The sequence below is a fragment of the Somniosus microcephalus genome, chromosome 19, assembly GCF_052327205.1.
Source record: "Somniosus microcephalus isolate GS21.2 chromosome 19, FLI_Smic_1.0, whole genome shotgun sequence".
NCBI classification, from domain to species: Eukaryota; Metazoa; Chordata; class Chondrichthyes; order Squaliformes; family Somniosidae; genus Somniosus; species Somniosus microcephalus.
This window is the reverse complement of record NC_141005.1, coordinates 39,810,490-39,832,517: the sequence shown is the minus strand read 5'-3', so window position 1 is coordinate 39,832,517 and position 22,028 is coordinate 39,810,490. Positions and strand designations below refer to the sequence as shown.

Below are 22,028 nucleotides of genomic sequence, written 5' to 3'. Positions count from 1 at the left end.
TATCATTTATAAATTTCCCAAAATTGGAATGCATGGAACTGAATGTTTTCCAGAATACTCTTAACTGTCAAACCTTGATCTGCATATAATAGTATCACCATTTAGAAATAAATATTTAGGTGCTTTAAAACTAATTTTGCTACTTGTGCATTAATTATGATATTTGGATATGACCTTAAGCAAAATTTTCTTTTGAGATACTGATTTTTTAAGTTATTGCCACTGCTGTAATCACAGGGCGCTACATTGACTTTTCTAATCTAGGTGGCCAACAGGGAAAAGTTTGTGTCAACCTGAAACGTATTGTACTTTCCCATTCCAGCTGCAGAAAAGCTATGTGGGAACATTTTCTTAACATGCACTACATCTGATACAAAGCTCCTTTTTAACATGTTTCTTTTTCCAAGAAATGCATAATATCCACATCTTTTAGGACGGGGTAATTATTTGCTAACTATCTTTTGCAATTTAGTAACTTGATTTTTGCATATTTTTTTGAGGAAGATTTCTTCATGTACTTTCTAATAGGCATTTTGTTTTTTCTTCCTATTTTGAAATACAAGCCTTTAAAAATGAGCCACAAATGTAAAAACTAATGAGTATAAACATCAAGGTGCCTTTTATTTTTGTTTCGCAATTTGAAAAATGATTGATCTGTAGCTGCAGTAAAATTGCACGATGCCTTTAATTTATGATCGCAATTTACAAATCTTAACATGAGCTACTTATTGACCTAGTTATACACTGATCACCAGTAGGATTTTTACTTCTTGTTTGACTACTGCAGATACACCCTGGTAGTTATTGAGGCAAAAATCATTATTTCCCCAGAATAGATGTGCTGTGTAAGATATTTTGAACCTATTTACTTGAACATAATGCAGCGTAAATTCTTGTTATGTGGCAGTGACGACTATCGAAAATTGAGTGCTTTACTGATGATATAAGTGGCACTGCTATAGTTGCCTATATATGTTATATATATATATAATGTATGTGTGGCAATACTATAGCTGCCTCTCTATCGATATATCACACACACAAGTGAGTCCCTGAAATGATTGGTCAGCGAGAACATTGTGACTGAAAACTTTCATTTATCATGGATCCCAGATCACTTGGCATTTTAACTATCTCTTTACATTTAGATATATAAAGAACAATTGTTAATCTCATTTATTTGTTGAGTGCATGACTGGTCTGTGAGAACAATGTGACTGAAAAATCTCATCTATGATAACTTGTATATTGGTCCCTGATAACCAGGTGACTATTTGGTAGCTGCTACTCATCAATCCCTGATCATTTGGCATTTAAACTACCTCTTTACTTTTAAGCATGTACAGTGCTATTGTTGATGTCACTTTTTTTAGCAAATGCGATTGATCCTTTGGCCAAAGTACGTCGTGAATAATAGCACAGGAAACCAGCTACTACAAAGGAAGCAAAAAGTTTTTTTTATTCTCGGGATGTGGGCGATATGTTGCATTTATTGCCCATTCCTAGTTGACCTGAGAAGGTGGTAGACCTTCTCCTTGGCGTACTGCACTTTGTGGTGATAGAACGCTTAGAATAGCGTTAGTTAGGGAGATCATGATGTTGATGGTGGGCAACTCTACTATGGTGGTACCATTTAATGTCCAGAGGAGAGGGCTGGAGTTCCTCTAGTTCAAGGTAGTCATTACCCAGCACTTACGTGGCTTGCTACTTGTCAGCCCAATCCTTGATGTTATCCAGGTCCTGCAGTAGGCTGGCATGGGCTGCTTCATTGTCGGGATTGTTGTGAATGGAGATAAACACTGTGGAATCGGCAGCTTTCATGAATATGTCCAACCAGAGTTGGAAACCCTTCTACCTCCCTCCCGTCATTTAAACTCCTTCTACCTCCCTCCCGTCATTTAAACTCCTTCTACCTCCCTCCCGTCATTTAAACTCCTTCTACCTCCCTCCCGTCATTTAAACTCCTTCTACCTCCCTCCCGTCATTTAAACTCCTTCTACCTCCCTCCCGTCATTTAAACTCCTTCTACCTCCCTCCCGTCATTTAAACTCCTTCTACCTCCCTCCCGTCATTTAAACTCCTTCTACCTCCCTCCCGTCATTTAAACTCCTTCTCAAAACCCACCTCTGTGACTAAGCTTTTGGTCACCTCCCCTAATATCTTCTCATTTGGCTTAGCAGCATTTTTTTCTCTCTCACCTCTGTGAAGTGCTTTAAAACATTTCTCTACATTTACGACATGATAGTGCAAGTTGATTTGACGTGAATTCAAGTTTCACAGTAATGATTTGACACACTTTTTTCATTTTATTAAATCCTGAAAACTAATGATTCATACAATTCCAGTGCATCCTTTTTATCCCTTGCATTCATTTTTTTCCATGTAAAAATTTATTGTCCTTTTTATGAGGTTCTTCCTACCCTGTGCTGATGCCACACACACTTCCCCAGCAACCTCCCAGTCTACTTTTGCTAGACACAAAAGGCATCAAGGGGTATGGGGAGAGAAGGGGAATATGGTATTGAGAGAGAGGATCAGCCATGATCATATTGAATGGCGGAGCAGGCTCGAATGGCCTATTCCTACTCCTATTTTTCTATGTTTCTATGCTCAGAATGCATGCTAACAATCTGGGCAGACTGGCCTACTAGATATTTTTTTCTCTCTCCCTGTGGCACGTCACCTCCACTTGATGCCTCGTCCTGACAGCCCTCACAATCTCGAGCTCCCCATATGGAGAATTATGAGGATAAACTTGCATTCCACCACAAGGTTTAATCAAACACCAGTCCCCAGATTATTGCATCCTAAGCAGTATCATCTTCCCACTGAAAAATACTAAATTGAAGAAACCAAAAAAGCAAACATGATTTCAGTTTTATAATTAAACTGTTATATTTTTTCAGTTCTTTCAAAACTAATAACGTCTTTTGGGTTTCTTGCTAAAAATTACAACCTTTTTAATATTCAATTAAAAAAAATTAACTGGATATTTTATTTCAATTCAGCAGATGTAGAATTTCATTTACTATTCATTGTTCTGATTTCCACCCATCCCTCACCTTCACATGGTCCATTCTATCCCCTCCCTGCCCTTTATGGACTTTCCCCTCTCCATTTCTGCCAGTGAGCTTTCCACATACACCTATTAACTCCTACAGCTACCTTGATTATACTTCTTCCCATCCCACCCACTAAAAGAATGACATCCTTTTCTCTCAGTTTCTCCCAGCTCTCTATTTGCTTTGATGACTCTACCTTCCTCACTAAAGCATCCAAAATATCTTTTTCCTTTAGGTTGGAGACTCTTAGTCAGAGAACATTGCTGGCACAGGTTTGAGGCCATGTGTGAACCTGTTTTTTTCTTTTCTCGTTGCAGTTAGTGAATCTGCCTGCGCTTTGTTTTAATTTCAGATCTGCTGCATATGCAGCTTGTTTTTTTTCTCTTGTTTTTCCTTATTTTCTCAGGTTTTGTTTGTGTGGAGCTCTTTTGTGTCTTTTTTACCCCCCTGCTATTTGCGTGTCCCTTTGTCCTTTTTATATCTCTGTATCATCTCACTGATCCTTTATATCATCTAAGATTTCTATTGAGCACATTGCAGGCCATTTAATCCATTAACTCCCTCACTGTGATTGGTGTATCTGCTGATTCTCTTCCCCTCCCCTGCCCCTATTTTCTCTCTTCTACCCTTATTGAAATGTTTGATTTTTATCTTCAGTTCTGATAAAAGGACACATACCTGAAACATCAGAACCTGTTTTATTATTTTTAGATACTGACAGACCTGCATATTTTTGTTTTTAATTTCAGATTTGTGTTTTTCCTTTTAATGATGCTGTATCTTGTTCACTATCCCTCAGCATGAGAAATTTGACACTCCCCCTGTTATTTTTTTTTTCTGTACTGTTTTTTTCAGCCTGTACCATTAATCATTGCTGAATATTTCCAGGTTTTCTGCCAGTGCTGTTCTCCGCTACCTGTTAGGTGGCCTGAGTTGACTTGTCCTCTCTTGTTTCCATTTCCCCCTCCTCTCCACCCATCCTCTGCAAGAAACCATTTCTTCACTCCTCCCACCTCTTCAGACAGCCCTGTCTGAGGTCAGGAACTTACCATGTGAGGAACTGTGTCAGAGCACATTATCCCTTACCATTCTGTGTCCTAGTGATTCAGTATATGAATCTACTTGTACCACTGGGAGAAAATTGTATTTTTAAATGGTTTAGGTCACTAGCTAGCTCATTTTAAAATGGAGATTTTGTACATTAGGTCATTAAAATGGAAAGCGACTGTGAGCCAAATTATTCAAGCAATTCTGCTTTTCAAAGATATTCTCTATTGTAATGTAGATGTGGGGTATAATAAATAGGCACGTTTTACTGTAGTGAACAGTCAGTGAAATTGATGCCAGTAAGCTTTGTAGCAATATACTCGGCTTTAGCTGCAGCTGTGTAATAGATGGATCTGTTTGTTAGTAGCAATGAATGTGTGAAAGCTTACAAAATAATTCTAAAAATATTTCTGCTCCTGTTATTGTTGAAGAACTCGTGATAGCTCCCTGGACAGAGAAGTTTTGCAGCTCCTGAAGCCCCTGGTTTATTTTTGAAGTGCGAGGTTTATATCTGTAGCCATAAAAGATTATTTTGCACATTTCACATCAGATTAGCATACGTGACCTAGAAACATTTTAAAGATATGATGCTGATCCTCTCCCACTGCTTCTTCACTTGACTCTCATCGGTGGTTACTATAGTAACCGTGCACTCACTTTGCCTTTGCAGAGAGGAGCTGAAGCTGGCAGCAGCCCAGAAGTCCCAGCAGCTGGCAGCACTACATGAGGAAAACGGCAAACTTGCAAGCGAGCTGGGCAGAAGCAAGGACGAAGTCACCAGCCATCAGAAGGTATGTGCTGCGGAAAGGTGCTTGGATTTGCCGCACCACAACAATTCAGTGCTGGTGCTTTTAGCATTTCAAAATGTGTAACACCAGCACTTGTTTGTTTCATAATTGGAATAATCTAACATGTATTTTTTTTAAACTTTGATTTATTTATCCAGTATATTTTTCTACCACAAACCACGTTTAATATATAATCAAGGACAACATTTTTGCTAATTATATATCGTCAGTTTAGATACGTAGATGGCTGATCTAATCAAAAATCTTAGCCTTTTTTTTCCTTTTGGTCACCTAAAGCTTTGGAATTAGGGTATCCATAACCACAATCCTAGCACAGCACGTTACCCCTAGCAACAAACCTGCAAAAGGCTCTATTTACATAATTGAATTCAGTTTTTGTTTTGGTGTCTATTAGGAATCTGTTTACTAACTAACTTCCTGTGTTAGTAGTATCTCCATTAATGACTTAAATCTGCTTGTCATTTTCCTAATTTTTTTCCCTAAATTATCAGGCAGAATTTTCTCTGCTGGATACCTGGTACATCTTGCTTGCATCTACTTACGGAAGTATGATTGGCTGTATGTAGGCACCTGGCAGCAATAACCTGCAGTCAACACTGACTTCCATTTTCAGAATTCAGCAAAAAAAAGTTCCACATGGTGAAAATAACTTTTTTTCAATGATTTGTGAAACTTAATTTTTGGCATTTTTAAACTAATGGAATAAAGTAATTTGTGTTTGCACACTATAGAAAATAGGTATTTAGGCAAAAAAAATAATAGGGTTACAGCTCCTCAAATAAGTTAACATTACATTGGATGTTAGGACGATAAAGTACAATTATTTTTTAATAGTAATCAGAGCTCATCAGATTAAATGATAGTATTAACAATTTTCCCAGATATTTTATAGAATAGTTTATTATCCCACATTTTCCTTAGACAAAATTAATTCATAACTAAGTGATAAGTCAGATGCTGAAGAAGGTGGCATAAACTTATCCCCGACAGTTAGTAACCAAGATGAGACTTAAGAGTGGTTTTACCTTGTAAGAATTTGTCTGAAAAATATACCCTATATCCCAATCAATGTTTGAGTTTAGGCATTGAACTGTATTTCATTGTTTAGACTTAGCTACGCCACTGAAAGCAGTGAACAGCAGTAAACAACAACAACTTGTATTTATATAGCTCCTTTAACATAGTAAAACGTCCCAAGGCGCTGCACAGGAGTATTTTAAGACACAAAATTTGACACCGATCCACATAAGGATAAATTAGGGCAGATGACCAAAAGCTTGGTCAAAGAGGTAGGTTTTAAGGAGCGTCTTAAAGGAGGAAAGAGAGATAGCGAGGCGGACAGGTTTAGGCAGGGAATTCCAGAGCTTGGGGTCCAGGCAACAGAAGGCATGGCCACCAAAGGTAGAGCGATCAGGGATGCGCAAGAGGGCAGAATTAGAGGAGCGCAGATATCTTGGGGTGGGGGGAGGGAGTTGTAGGGCTGAAGGAGATTAGAGATAGAAAGGGGTGAGGCCATGGAGGAATTTGAAAACAAGGATGAGAATTTTGAAATCGAGGCGCTGCTTAACTGGGAGCCAATGGAGGTCAGCGAGCACGGGAGATGGGCGAACGGGACTTGGTGCGAGTTAGGACATTGGCAGCCGAGTTTTCGATGACCTCAAGTTTACGTAGGGTAGAACGTGGGAGACCAGCCAGGAGTGTGTTGGAATAGTCAAGTCTAGAGGTAACAAAAGCATGGATGAGGGTTTCAGCAGCAGATGAGCTGAGGCAAGGGCCGAGACGGGCGATGTTACGGAGGTGGAAGTAGGCGGTCTTTGTTCTGCCAATATGTGGTCGGAAGCTCATTTCAGGGTCAAATATGACACCAAGGTTGCGAACAGTGTGGTTCAGCCTCAAACAGATGTTAGGGAGAGGGATGGGGTCAGTGGCTAGCGAACGGAGTTTGTGGCGGGGACCGAAAACAATGGCTCCGGTCTTCCCAATATTTAATTGGAGAAAATTTTTGCTCATCCAGAATTGTATGTCAGACAAGCAGTCTGACAATTTAGACCCCGTGGCGGGGGCGAGAGACGAGGTAGTGACCACGGCTAAGTGGCAAAATATCACGTTTCATTATCTAGCCTCAGAAATACTGTGGTTAGCGGTCCTGATCCAGAGGCAGGTCAGCTTGTGGTGAGTTTTTAAAAGTAGCATTTAAAAAAAAAAAAAAAAAAAAAAAAAAAAAAAATTGGACAGGGTGTATTTTTCAAATTTATACTTGATAATGCCATTATATGTCGCCCTCAACTTCACAAGTATGAATATTTTGATTTTATTTCATTCCACATCCCAGCCATCTTGGGGCCTGTCTTATTGAGGTTGCCAGTTAGTCTTGAACTATGGGTAGCCTTGTGCTATTAGCTATGGTGTCGGTGAACTGGATTGAGGCTGTCCAAACATTTGTTTAGAACCCTGGCAGCCAGTGAAGAAAGGAGGCTTGTCCATACTTGGGAAAAGGTGCCAAGATTCCCAGAGGTGAAAAGCTAGCATTTTTGACCCATTGTGACACCTCATGCCCCCTAACCTGTTTGACTCTCTCCAGTTACAGCTGCAGATTTCTCTTGCATGTCCACAAATGTTCCAAAAGGATAATATATTTTCCTTTCTCAGTTGTAGTAGGATTAACATTTTTAAATTACTAGCTTATTTTTAAACAATATATTATACCTTAGCAAAACTTCATTTAACTTAAATTGTCCACTCGCTTTATAAACAGTATTTTGTTAGAATTTTTACAGTAATTTTTAATAAACTAATTTACATTTTTCTGTCTGTCAAACAAAAATCAGTTTTTGAGGTAAGTGGCATTTCAGTTGGTGAGAAGCCATGGCAATTGTAAGCCTTTTAAAGAACTATCTTGTAAAACCAGGTTAATCATATGAAAGAAAGAGTTGCATTTATATAGCGCCTTTCATGACCTCAGGACATCCCAAAGCACTTTACAGCCAATGAAGTACTTTTGAAGTGTAGTCACTGTTGTAAAGTAGGAAATATGCAGCTTCTGTCTGTTAAAATTCACGGAACACCTTGGCCAAGGAACACCATCTTGTGCACAAGATTCATTTAAATGCATTTGTATAAAGCAGGGCCACACCAAAGCTTCAGAGCACTAGAAGGAAAAAGTATGATGCAAAGTAGATTTTAACTATGTGGAGTGGTGAATTCAGATATGAACATTCTGAACACACATTGGCTGAATATTGTACTTGGAATGAACAGTGTGCAATACATAAACCAATGATTTTGAAACTAGAAGTAGGCAAGTTCATTATTTTTTTTAATCTGTTAATTTGCGTGCTGGCACCAGAATAAATGACCATGAAAGCAGCCGAACTGTTGTGAAAACTGAACTGGTTCACTAATGTTCTTTAGGAAAAGGCACCTGCCACCCCTATCTGGTCTGACCTATATGTGACTCCAATTCCACACACAATGTAGTTAATTCGGTGTCCTCAGGGAATCTAGGGCTGGGCAATAAATACAGCTGTGCCAATGTTGCCCACATCCCAAGAACAAATATATTTTTTGAAGTTCTTATTTCACTCTTAATAGTGGGATTTGACAGTATCAATGTTAAACAAGTTAGGGTAATATTTTCAGTGTCAATAGATGGTAAATAATAGAAATGCTCATAATGAGATTGACAATTTCAGTGAAATAACATCTAAATTTACTGAAATATGCCAATCATATCTACAAGTTAGAAAATATGAACTTCGACATATATTTATACCATGTTTCAAATAAACTCAAATACATTGCTGACTTCTGATTGGTGTTGCGGGCATCTTTTATGTTTAATTAAGGATGCCTCCATGTGAGTATCTGTTAAGCAGCGCAGTCTGCGTAATCCTGCAGAATCAGAAGCAAACATGTAAAATAAGTTGTGATCCTTAAGATGAGATGTTAAACTGAGGCCTCACCTACCTGCCTTTTCTGGTAGCTCAGTTAGACATGCAAAATCCGGTGGCGTTATTCAGAAAAGAGCAGGAGTTCTCCCTGTGTCCTAGCCAGCATTCCTCCCTCAATCAATACCACCAATAACACATGAACTGGTCATTCATGCCATTGCTGTTTGAAGGATTCTGCTGCTTCATCTGCCTACATAACGATGGTTATTGCTCTTCAAAAAAGTGAAACGCTCTGAGAAGTTTTGATGTGATGCTGCTATATAAATACAAATATTAGTATAACTTGCTCTGTTGATGCTATTAACTTCTTGTCACCTGTTGCATTAAAAATGCTGAGAAAATTAGAAAAGGTGACATACACAGCTTCCTCCCACATTATTGAAGTCTGTAGACATGCATTTATTTTTTTCAATTCCCTGTGAAATACATTTATAAAATGGAACAGTATCATACCAGTGTTGAATCATTTTCATCAATTCATTGTCATAAAATCATAGAAATTACATCACAGGAGGAGGCCAATCAGCACCATCATGGTGGTGGGGCTAGCTCTTCAAATTGATCTATATATTCTAAACCTACATTAATCATACAATAATTTATAAGTAAGGATGGGTGCTTTGATTGAAGGACTTGATTTATATTCTTTATCTTCAATCTACCTTCCTGTCCTCAATTGTAAGTGGCTTCATCAAGCCTGTTATTTATACAGAGGATACTGCACTATTGTGACGCAAATGTTTGAGCAATGAGTAAATACACACTTCAAAGTCATTGTTTTTCGCCCAGTTGGGTCCATGTCACACCAGCAACAGTTATTTATTTATACAACAGTAAGAAAAAGTTTAAATGGGCAAAAAAAAATGACCTTCCTTGTGTGAGAGACATTGTGCTGCAGCAATAAAGCAACTGGGTGCTGTGAATTGGCCTCCAGTGTTGGCAGCAAGCTAATTCACTTGTAGTAGGCCAAGAGATAAGATAGAAATGAAGAGAAATAGAAGGGTAAAGGACAAAGAGACAAAAACAAAATAGGTCAGAAGATAAGACAAGGCAAACATAAAACGGAAGATAAACAAAATGAACAGAAACCGGGCGAATGGTGAATAGACAAGTGATGGATCCTCTTTCTGTTGGTAGTAGAATTTGTCTGCTTTTCTTTAACTGGTTATGATTAAGGCTCCGTTATACTTGTGCTGCAGCCAGATTTTATGAAGCATTGTCCCCTTGATCTGACAACTCAAGCTGATGAGCGGTTTGGAATTGCATACTCCTAGTTACTTTTAATAAGCTTCCAACATTTGTTTTCTGTACTGTTTTGGCATAACTCATTTGTGTATGGAAGTTGAACAAGTAAGGAAAAATCTTTAGTTATCTAGGTTAAGGTGCGGTCTTCCCAAGTCTCAATCACTACATGCAGCTTTGTTCTCTTGAACTGCAGCTTCCTTGTTGCTGGGCACTTTTCAAAGGACTGAGGTGCACTCAGAACTAGGTTCATGATGTGACAGTGGTGGGGAAAACCACTTAATATATATGGCATAAAACTCTTAGTTACAGTTCTTTCCATTTGGAAGAAGGGTCTGTTCATTTGCATGTGGAGGTTGAACTATGTTCAGAGAATCGGGAAGACCCTGCCTACAGTAAATGATCTGAAATTTAAACAATTCTGTACTCTCCAGTGGTGATAATTCAGTAGAGAAAGTAACAAATATGATCACTCGACAGTTTGAAATGTAAAATGTTCTGGTACAACATTTAAATTCTGTTTGTCTCTTTTCCCTCTCTTTGGTTTCTTGCCTTCCATATTGCCCTATTATGGCCAGAAATGCCAGTCTCTAGATGGCAGGCTTCCCCACAGTCTGTATCAGTGCCATAGGATTTATGATTGGGATGATGGAACAGATAAGTCTCCCTTTCAGCCAGACCTTTTTTTAAAAATGGCTGCAGTTGCACATACAATAGCCATTAACCCACTTACATCGGTGACTAGCAAGTGGTTATTTAACATGATTGTCTGGCTACACAAATCGGGAATATAAGCATTATCCCAGGGTATCGGCCTTGGCTCAACGGTAGCACTCTTGTGTCTCAGTCAGAAGGTTGTGGATTCAAGCCCCACTCCAGAGACTTGAGCAAGTAACCAAGACTGACATATCCGTGCAGTATTGAGGAAGTGCTGCACTGGTGGAGGTGCCTTCGTTCGAATGTGACGTTAAATTGAGGTCCCATCTGCCGTCCCAAGTGGATGTAAAAGATCCAAGGTATTATTCAAAGAAAGTAGGGGGGAGTTCACCTGGTGTCCTGTTCAACATTTATCCCTCAACCAACATCACTAAACCATTGTCATTTATCTCATTGCTGTTCGTGGGAGCTTGCTGTGCATAAATTGGCTGCCACGTTTCCTACATTACAACAGTGACTACACTTCAAAAGTATTCACTTGGCTGTAAAGTGCTTTGGGACAAGCTGAGGTTCTATATAAACGCAAGTTCTTTATCTCCGGCTGAAAATATGAGAACTACATTTGTAATACATCAGTCCGACATCTGCACTGCTTTATTTGGTCTTATTGAAACCTATCCATTGTCTGGAACCATCAAGCAATGAATCCAGAGAGTACCAATGAAAACCTAAATAATCATGCTATTAGGCCAAGAATAAAGAAATAAAACCTGAGTTATCCCCTCAAAGTGCTCTGTTTGTGCCTATATTTTCAATGAGACTCTTATTCTTTTTAAATGTTTAATAAACTTTTCCTTCCAAAAAGTGTCCCCTGATTTCTGTTGTCCCGTAGACAGCAATCTTAACTAAATTTGTATATTTTTTTTCAATATTGCAGAGTTTTAACATTGCATAGTTTTTCTAAGATCCTGTGCTCTGTACCATTTGCATTGTTTGTGATCACAGTTTTTAAATTGTTTTAATCCTGGCTGTGTTCGAGGCAGATTAAGCCTGTTGTGGAAATGTATCACCATTGGAAGTGAATGTGGCCTATTTAGCATATGTGTCTCTCGGCAGTTTCACAACAAGGCATAGTGCAAGTTCTATTTGAATGCAGCTATTTTTTTTTAAACTATGGTTAAAATCTTTGAATCCCTGCTAGAGATCATCATGCCAATATATCTACTTCTCTCATTCTCCTATTTTGTCCATCTGCATTGCAACATGATTTTCCTTACAAGCCAGAATAGATTATGCAGCAGTAAATAGCAGTATCTGTGTACCTACTCCTGTGCTGCTTCCTACAATATGTGCAGTGTTCATCTTATTAATTTACCATTGAAATATTTATGAATTAATAGTGATAATTAATATGATAAACATGTAGATATTGGATAACATTAATGGCATCAGTGTTTCATTACTGGTTGTGGATTTATATTTTAATATGTCTCACTGGAGCTTGAGTAAATGTTGGCTGTCCACCTTAAAGCTCTTTCGTAACAAAGATTCAAGCTGTGCTTTTGCTTTTTATTTCAGCTCGAGGAAGAGCGATCTGCACTCAATAATCAGCTACTAGAAATGAAAAAGAGGTAAGCTCTCCTAATTGTGTGACACAGTGCAATTTGTGTGTGCTTCAAGAAATGTCCTAGAGCAGGGGTTCTCAACCGGAGGTTCGTGAGAAAATTTCAAGGGGTCCATAATAAGGCAAGGCGGGGCGGGCAGGCAGGTGGCGAGAAGGAGCCAGCGCTGCGCCATGCCGTTTGTAAATTGCTCCACTTGCTGGATCCAGCTTGCCGCCGCCTCCCCCGCGACAGCGACGCCACTTTAGCCTGGGCTTCTATCTGCAACTTGCTCCTGAAGCTGAGCCACATAGTGGGGGCCAGCCAACTCTGTGCCTCCCTCACTCATTCACTCCCGATAGGCCGGCCACGCCCTCCCCGGCTGCTGTCTGGTGTTGTGGGAAGAAGCGGCGCCGTTGGGGACATCACCAACAGCGTCCCTCCTGCTGTGGTTGGTGGTGGAAAGGATTAAAAATAACTCGCCGAGAACGAGCTTAGAGTGAAATTGAACTTATTTTGAAATCAAAATGACACTAAAGTGGTTTTAAATATAAATGGGCCTGGTGCGGAACACCCCCCCCCCCCCCCCCGGCCTAAATAGAAAATGGGAGGGGCTTAACAGGCTGGCCGTCCCTTTGATAGACAGTAACGTTGTCAAATAGATCACGCATCGTTTTGTAACGTGACGCATGGCGTGCTGGGAGCAATTGAGCACCTGTCAGATGCTGTTGTCACGCGGATGTCTGGGATGTTTTAAACATTGGCCACACTGGAGCTCCCACAAACCCTTCATGTTCTGTTACACGGGCAAGGCAGCAATGCCTCGGGTGGTGAAGGCGTTACCAGAAAAAACCATTCGATGCTTTGCACTCGGTCGTGTATGTGAGGTTGCCCGTTTTCCAGTGCGCGCTCTGATCCAGCGGGTTCATTTTGGGCTGGTTGTATTTTTTTTTATACAGAAAAAATACTTGTGTTGTGTTATAGGGGGGTCCGTGAAATTTTTATAACACTGGAGAGGGGGGCCTGCGAAGCAAAAAGGTTTAGAACCCCTGTCCTAGAGCATCAGGGGGATGTGTAAGCATAGTAGTTAACCAAATCAGCTTGTAAATAATGTAGAAATATTTTAACTGTCAAATATGAATGACTGACTGTCAGTGGGGGGAAAAATACATTTTAAATTGCCCCAAGCACAGTACACTGCATAAAGTTAACAGACAATATATTCACTTGGTGCAGACCATCTTTACCCAGTAAATTCCAAATTATTTTATAAATTTGTTAGTCAAGTAATTTAATTTTAACCAAAATGAACTATTTTCACCATTTAAATTTTGTAGTCACCATATTAAAAAAAATTAATCAGTGATAGAAATATTACTGAATCCAAAATTGTTTTTAAATTTAAAAAAAAATCCTATCTTAATGGGAGGTCTTGCTTGTGCATTTATTAGTATTGGGGACCATATAGAATTGTTCAATTAATGCTTTTGGGGGAGGGGGTAGATATTGCTGTTTCCTTCGCAACCAGCTACTACATTAATAGGTTAGCTGGTTAAAATATCCTGAATCACAATTTGATAGAAATGTTTTCATTACCGAAATTAGGACAAGATTATTGTAAAACTGGTTATTTTTATGGTAAACCCATTCTCACCATTTTCATGGAGACACCCAAAAATGTAATCACTGTGGAAAAATACCAATTATATAGCATATGCTGGAAAGCAGAGGTTGATCTCGATTTTAAACTTAATCTGCAACCTCCACATCCACAAAATGTACAATTCAACAGTTGTTCAGTATTTTAAGGCCATCGGTATACTCAGCCTCAGTTAAGAACCTCTGATACTGTGAAATAATTGGATTTTCTTTCTCTTTAGTTAGCTTTGAAACATGAGCATTGCTATTGAACTCCCCAAGTGTAATATTAATAGACTAGAAATTTAGGTTATATGTTTGGAATATTTCCTTGATTAGCTGGTTGTAAAAGTAAAGAAGAGGGAATGTTTGAAGTAATTTAACTAAATATAAGTTAAGTAATTTAAACATTGTAATATGAGGTTCCTTATGTATTATTTTTGAAACACCATTTACTGCTACCAGACATTCGTAAATTTATTTAGTATTCATACTTTAATGCTGAAAAGGTGAGGAGGCCTAAAAAATTAAGTTGTTAGCTATTAAACACCAATAATGTCGGTAGAATTTGGGAACTTTTTTCCAATTAATGCAATAAAATTACTGCTATGAAAGTACAGTTGTATGTAAATTATATATTAATCTGCAGTCACTTGTGTTTAATGAAATTATTTCAAAAAAGTGCTGAATAAGATAAATAGGTCATTTTTCGATGCACAAAACTGTCTTTTGCACATAATTTCAATGCAGAAATGACCTTTTTCTTTTAAAGAAAATGCAATGCAATTTTTTAAATGGTAAATTTTAAAGTTTAGTCACAAACAAACAAATTCCTTTGCCATATGCTGTGACCCAGATCTTGCTACGTTGAGATGAAATCAAGCTCAAAACATTACATTTTATCACAGGAGGAATGCTGTTGCTTCTCCTTCATGTTAATGCATGTTGGGTAGAATTAACTAATATGACTGGCATGTGTTCTGTGGATGTGCAGTATAATGTTCTCAAAATTTGTGGATATAGGTAAACTAGATAGTTACTTTGTTTGGACCTGAATTACATACACGTTATGTAGCCTAGAAAAGTAGAACAATCTTGTTGGTCTGATGCAGTTCTATCCAGAATGCATTTTCTGAAGGAGAAGCAGTGGCATTATTCTTGTGGGGAAAATGCAATGTTATGAGCTGAATTCCATTACAATACAGCAAGACCAGGTCAAAACGCTTAACTGCGGATTCTGTTTCTGAATACTAAATTCCACCATTTTTGAAATTGGGTCAATTTATTACCATTTTTTTAACTCCAGCTAAGTAAAATGCTTAATCAGTAATTTGGGTCACTGTTGAAAACACGTGTAAACCCTTTGAGAACTGTTTTTCTTAAGAGCTCAGGAAAGTATTTTCCTTCACAATTGTTTCCCTAAAATCATATTTTAAAATACATCATGCTGACTATTTCAGAGCCCAATTAAGACTAAATATAAATACTTGGACCATGTCTGTTGTTGGTATTGTGAGATTAAAATAGAAAATTCTATCCTATTTTTTACATTTGGTGAGAATGTTACAGCAGCCCTCAAATCATTAAAAAAAAAACAATTAAATTTGCATACATTATGAAGCAGAAAGCTGATGACCTCTGACGTTCTAACGGTCAACAATGAACCTTTGTGTTGTAAATGTTGTAAATATGTCTCTCTAAGAAATACAACTATAGAATGTTAATCTGTCATAGATAAATGTATATCTATTTTAATGAACATTGACTTGTATTTCTGTGCTAACGCAAGCTTGTCAAACAAGTCACTGTGGCTTGCAAAGTGTCATTGTGTCTCTGCACTACTTACAAAACCTCATCTCACTCCTTTCTCTCTCCTTCTCCTAATTTTGCTGTCCTTGCTAAATCTGTCTGTCTTTGATGGTAAGACTGAAAAAAGTCTATCCACGTTACAATAAGTAGCCAAAACCAATCGAACCATAATATTTTTTGTACATACTATGGCTGCAACCTTCCTTTACTGTGTCTTGCTTCTGTGTGAATTATTTCAAGCCGTTTTTTAACGAAATAAACCATTTAATGCGGAATTGTGTAACTTCCTGGATTGTAATTTGCATTTTTTCTTCCATGTTTCTAACTTGTGCTTCTTGTTATCTTGCATTTTTAAAGCTTGCCCAATAACACTTTAAGGTATTTGCTTCATGACTAGACTTTTTTCTTACTTTCATAGTAAGAGGAGAATCTGGGTGATGCAAGGAACCTTTGATACAAATTACAAAAACAAAAAGCACTGCTAAATTTGTTTTGGAGAAATGTTAGTAGTTAGTCTAAATACTGTTATTACTTACAATAGTTATTGGGATTCCTGTGTAGTTGCAGATAATGCTGGCATTTTGAGAACCGAGCCTTCATTCCAAACATCCAATCTGATAATTAGGAGTTTTGGGTTCAGAATAATTGTTTGAAAAATGTAATCACAGCGACATACTTTTAAGAATAATTTATTGAGGTTTTTTCTAGTCTACTTTATTTACACCATATTTGATCATTGTTATCTACACTAGAATGCAACTGCAGTGCACTCCAATGAAATTGTGTAAAGAAATACTAATTTTCCAGTTCACCTAAAAATGTAAGCACGAACACAAAAAGGCCATGCAGCCCATCAAGCTTGCCTCTTCCAGACCATATACAATCAGCCCTAAAGTAGTTTGCATCCTTTTTTAATCATCTGACAACAAGTTCTGTAACATTTCTCTCTAACCAACATAGTGGAGCAAAGCTGCACAATACCTCTCTACATTTAAAACTCAGTTTTGAAACCTGGCCAGTTGTTTTCATGACGTTTCCACGGTCAAAACATCAGTGGAACCATTGTGTTCTATGGAGTATATGATCACCCCTCAATATTTATCCATATAATCTTCAATCCCATTCCGAACCATGTATGTATCCAAGCATTATTTGAAGGAATTAATAGACACAGCATCAAGGGCTTTTCTTAAGACTGTTCCACATTACTGAGCAAAAAAAGGCTTTCATTCACCATGTGACTGATTAAGAATAACACACCTGTTATATTGAAATTATTACTCACCTTGGAGAGGCAAATCGGATCCAGTGGTTTAGAAAGTTGTCCTTTCACCTCTGGAACTTGAATTTAAATTCTGCCCTGACTGATGGGGTGATTATCTCTCTCTGGTGGCTGTAAAGGAGTTCTAAGGGAAATGTGTTTGGACCATCTGAAGTCAGTCCTTAGAGTGCACAACGTAAAACTGCCCATAATTTAGTTCTAACTTGACCCACACACACATCGGATGTGGAAAATTGAAGTGTTACCTACTAATGCAGCAGCGGGGGTGGGGGCTCTTCTGATGTTGGGTTAAGAGGTAGTGGAGAGGAAAGTGTATTCTTTGTCCCACATTATTTGTGAGCTGAGTTTGGTTGTTGATGGCACTAAAGGAGTAACTTTCTGACTTTGTACTATTGGCGGGAGCCTTACCCACTGATATCGAAAATTCAGACATATGCTGCTTTATTTTCTGACCATTTAAATTACTGGTTGGAAAATCATGTAGTATTCGCCCACATTTCAAAAATGTACACCTGGTGGGAACATAAAATCGGAAAATGATCCCTAAGGTGTTTGGAAAGTGCAAAAGTCTTGTATTCCAGAGAAACAACAATGATAATCTGAGTGCTAATCTACCATCATTCAGTTCATATGTTCAAGTGGCAAGTTGCCTTTCAAATCGATTCAAACTGACACTTTAAATCGTAAGGCACAGAATCTGTTTTTAAAGGAATGTAATTGCGATATTTAGTTGAGTCCAGGAAATAGACCGTCTCAGGTTATTGCCTTTCTTCCAGCACACTCATTTTCAACTCGGTCATAATTTGAAAAATGCAGAGATTCATTGCACTTTCTATGGATTTGAGATTTTCTGAATCACATTTTGAATGCAAAAAATATAGAGTAACTTCAAAGTTGTAGCTGAACCTGAGCTGACTATTTAGTCCATTTCGTGAAACGTTTGATCTGTCGCACTCAAAGGGCTCCTGATATGAGAGATGAAGATCAGATTTCACCAAGAAGGGTTGCACTGTAACTATTAATCAGCAATCATATTTTAGCATTTCCAAATTTCTAGATATTTCTAAGTATTTTTCCCCAATAGGGTATGGTCCAGATCTTCAAAGCAAAACACAACATGCACACAGACCCATTCATTATGGAGGTGATCCCTGGCAAATAGGAATTAGCATATAATTGAGAGACTTTAGCAACACACTATTCTTTTGCTCTGTTGCTCCTTTGCCAACTTAAAGCTCTTTCGCCCACCTACCTGCTGTGTCCAGCAAAGCTGATCAATGTTATTTCCTAATGCCAACTATAGGCGTTCCAGCTGCTGAGGTGGCCACTAAAGACAGCATGTGCTCACCTCTGGTGATCCCATTGGCAGCCTCCACATTTTTTGTTTGAAAATAATCAAGGATAATAGAAATTATCCTGTAAACCTTTACATTCCTGCTTCTCAAATGTTGAGCCAGTTTATCAATCCATATTTGTATGCTAATGGGTGTTCGCTAGTTTTTCTGTGAAGTCTTTTGATCAATTTCCCTTTCTCGCTTGGTACTTTTAATCTGAGATGTTCAGATCCCTGTTAAAAGCATAGTTGATGTTGCACCAAATGTATTTTTTTCTTTACTGTTTTTTTGTTCTGCTTCAACAATCCTTTGATAATAAAACAAGCCAATTAAACATATCAAGGACATTAATTGGAAAACCTTCTATAAAACAGTTGTAATGAAGGTCCAAGATTTACCCAAAATTATTGGACCACCAAGTACATCCAAGACACTTTTTTAAACATTAGCAATTTGTAACAAATTAACAGACATGGAATGCACTACTTGTAGTCCTAGTATGCTTCTGCAAGGATCAATCATGCTTCTTAATGAGTACCTTCTGATATTTGACTCTACACAGCAGTAGCGGTTAGAATTCAGAAGATGAAGGATTGAAATGTCTGATAAAAATTTAGTATTAAATTATTGACTTGCATTAAAAAAGCTAATGAACAAATGTAACAGCCCGGATTTTACAGGGCCTATGACCACATACGCGCAGAGTACGCAGTCGTAAGTGCCCCGCAAGTTGAGTTTCCGCATGCGCGTAAACCCAGAACTTGCGATCTATCAAGTTTCAGCTTGACAAATCATCCGTATGCGCAGGAAATGGACATTCGCTGGCGGAGAGTTGGACTATTTGCCCAACTATTGCTCAGCGAATGCTCACGAAACTTACGCCTGGTAAAAGCAGGCTTAGGGCCTTTTACCAGCCTAAGGATGAAAATAAATATTAAAATACAGTTTTTTAAATCATTTAAACATTTGAAAATCATTAAAATTAGATTAGGTCATTTTTGGCCCCTTTATAAATGTTTAAATTTATTTTTCAAAATTAAATTTTTGTTTTAAATGTTTAAATAAATTATTTTATTTTAAACGTGATTTATTTTTATTTAGGTTGTGTGAAAATGTTTTTATGCGATTTCTAATATGCTTATGGGGATTGAATACCCACAAGCATAATGGGAATCCCCTTTTGTGATTGGTTGGGCCGGCGCACGTGATCCCAGGGATGCTTGCAAACCGCCTGCGCCCCTGGGATACGTGGGCCTTTACACAGGCGTACGCTTGCAGGCCCAGGACTGCAAGAGTCTGAAGATACAGAGACACCAGGTAGGTGCGTACTTGTGCGGATTGGAGGCATTCGCCTGCAGGAAGCCTCTGACCGCAATTTCAGGTCCAACATTTTTATACACCCATTTGTGTTAAATATCGTTGGGAATAATTGCTGATTTGGCATTGTTTCAAATTGATGATCCAATTTAGGTAGGAGTTGGACAGGTAAGAGAAGAAAGGATAGACTAACACTCAATTGAATGTCAAGTGTTAATTATGGGGATGCAAACCAGGATGAAAATCAACCTGGGCAGATCAGCAAAATTAGGGTAGTGGTGTTCCACAAGGATCAGTGCTGGGACCACTGCTGTTCACAATTTACAGTAACGATTTAGACTTGGGAATCAAAAATACAGTTTCTAAATTTTTGGATGACACCAATTTGGGTAGGATAGTCAATACTGAGGAGGACTACAACAAGTTACAGGAGGACATTAATAAACTTGCAGAATGGGCATATAATTGGCAAATGAAGTTCAACACAGAATAAATGTGAGGTATTACATTTTGGTAGGGAGGTCACTTATCACTTGGAGGGTGCGAGTCTAGGTGGGGTAGAGGAACAAAGGAATCTAGGAGGACAAATACACAAATCACTAAACGTTGCAACACAGGTTAGCAAGGCCATAAAAAAGCAAACCAAGCACTTGGGTTTATTTCTAGAGGTGTAGAATTGAAAAATAGGGAAGTTATGCTAAATCTGTATCGAACCTTGATTAGACCACACGAGTACTGCGTACAGTTCTGGTCGCCATATTATAAAAAGATATAGAGGCACTGGAGAAGGTGCAGAGAAGATTTACAAGGATGATACCAGAAATGCGAGGGTATACATATCGGGAAAGGATGAACAGGCTGGGTCTCTTTTTTTTCTCTTGGAAAAAAGGCTGAGGGATGACCTAATAGAGGTCTTTAAAATTATGAAAAATGTTGATGGAGTAGATACAGAGAGAATGTTTCCACTTGTGGGGAAGAGCAAAACTAGAGGCCATCAATTTAAGATAGTCACCAAGAAATCCAATAGGGTATTCAGAAGAAACTTCTTCACCCAAAGAGTGGTGAGAATGTGGAACTCGCTACCACAGGGAATGGTTGAAGCGATTAGTATAGATGCATTTAAGGGGAGGCTAGGCAAGCATATGAGGGAAAAGGGAATAGAGGGTTATGCTGATAGATTTAGCTGAGGAAAGACGGGAGGAGGCTCGAGTGGAGCATAAACACCGGCATGGACTGGTTGGGCCAAATGGCCTGTTTCTGTGCCGTATATCCTATATAGAGAGGGATCAGCAGTTTGGTTCTTCAACAAAAAAAGTGAGTGAGTTGGAATCCACCAATTCGCCCTTTCAAACTCTGAGTTAATTAAATTGAGGTTTAAATAGGCATCTATCTTTTCTCTTTGAATTGGCAGCATTAGATCAAGAAATGCTCAAGATCTGAAAGGATAAATAGGTAACCTGGGTGCATTCTAAATATTTGCTTGGCAGCCTCTTTCTGTGCTGTAAAACTCTGACTACTGAGCAGTGTCGTTCCATTTACATTGAGTTTTGCTAGAGCACGTTTTCCCTTCAATCATATCCAAAGTTCCTACCCTATGCGATGCTGATATTCCACCATACTTAAGCAATACTTTTTATAACTCCCATTCCAGCTGTATTTCGGACTTCATCCTTAAGAAAACCTTTGCCTGTATCTGTTGCTGTAAAGATCTTCATGCTGATTTAAACCAGATTGCAGACCACCCAAGTGTCATTTGATGCACTGAGAGAATGATGAGCTTAATCTTTCCATCCTGAAAGTAAATTTAGTTTTCAGAATTTTAGAAATACTCTGATACTTTGGCAAACAGGATTTTAAACCATTGAGCCTTGTTCTTTACAAAGGATTTCATTAGTTAGCAGAGTTTAAAGTAAGTCCTCACCACTTGCGGATTCATTTTATAATGATATACGTGATACTGAAATGTCGATGCCTGCTATAATTGTATTGAAGTAACCTTGTCCTCGATCATACAGCAGTACTGCAGCATCATGTGCTAAATTGACATCATACTACAGCATTTGAGTAATCCCACCACATGGAATTAAGCTACTCCACCACAGTGTATTTACATAAACCATTGAGCTGTTTTCATACTTTGCAAAGAATACCACTTTATTCTCCAAGTTTTTGGGGAAAGTATTTGTGACTTGAGTTAACTTTTTTTATTTTGCAGTACATTTCCTCTCCTTCCTTAGTTCTTTCATCCATTCATCAGTTCCTACAAAATAAATCAGATAG

At 38.3% G+C, this 22,028-nt stretch overlaps 1 protein-coding gene across 8 annotated transcripts in view; it reads left to right on the top strand.

Moving 5' to 3' along the window:
• The window catches only part of clip1a (CAP-GLY domain containing linker protein 1a), a 180,035-nt gene that overhangs the window by 131,421 nt on the left and 26,586 nt on the right, over positions 1-22,028 (top strand). For 5 of the 8 annotated variants that reach the window (XM_085961663.1, XM_085961661.1, XM_085961660.1 and 2 more), the window contains 3 exons: positions 4,780-4,900; positions 12,346-12,398; positions 16,173-16,193. In XM_085961663.1, the coding sequence (XP_085817789.1) occupies positions 4,780-4,900; positions 12,346-12,398; positions 16,173-16,193 (195 nt within the window). Of the gene's footprint in view, positions 1-4,779; positions 4,901-12,345; positions 12,399-15,931; positions 16,118-16,172; positions 16,194-22,028 lie in introns of those variants that run through there. The other 3 variants (XM_085961659.1, XM_085961666.1, XM_085961665.1) reach the window with 2 other exon arrangements.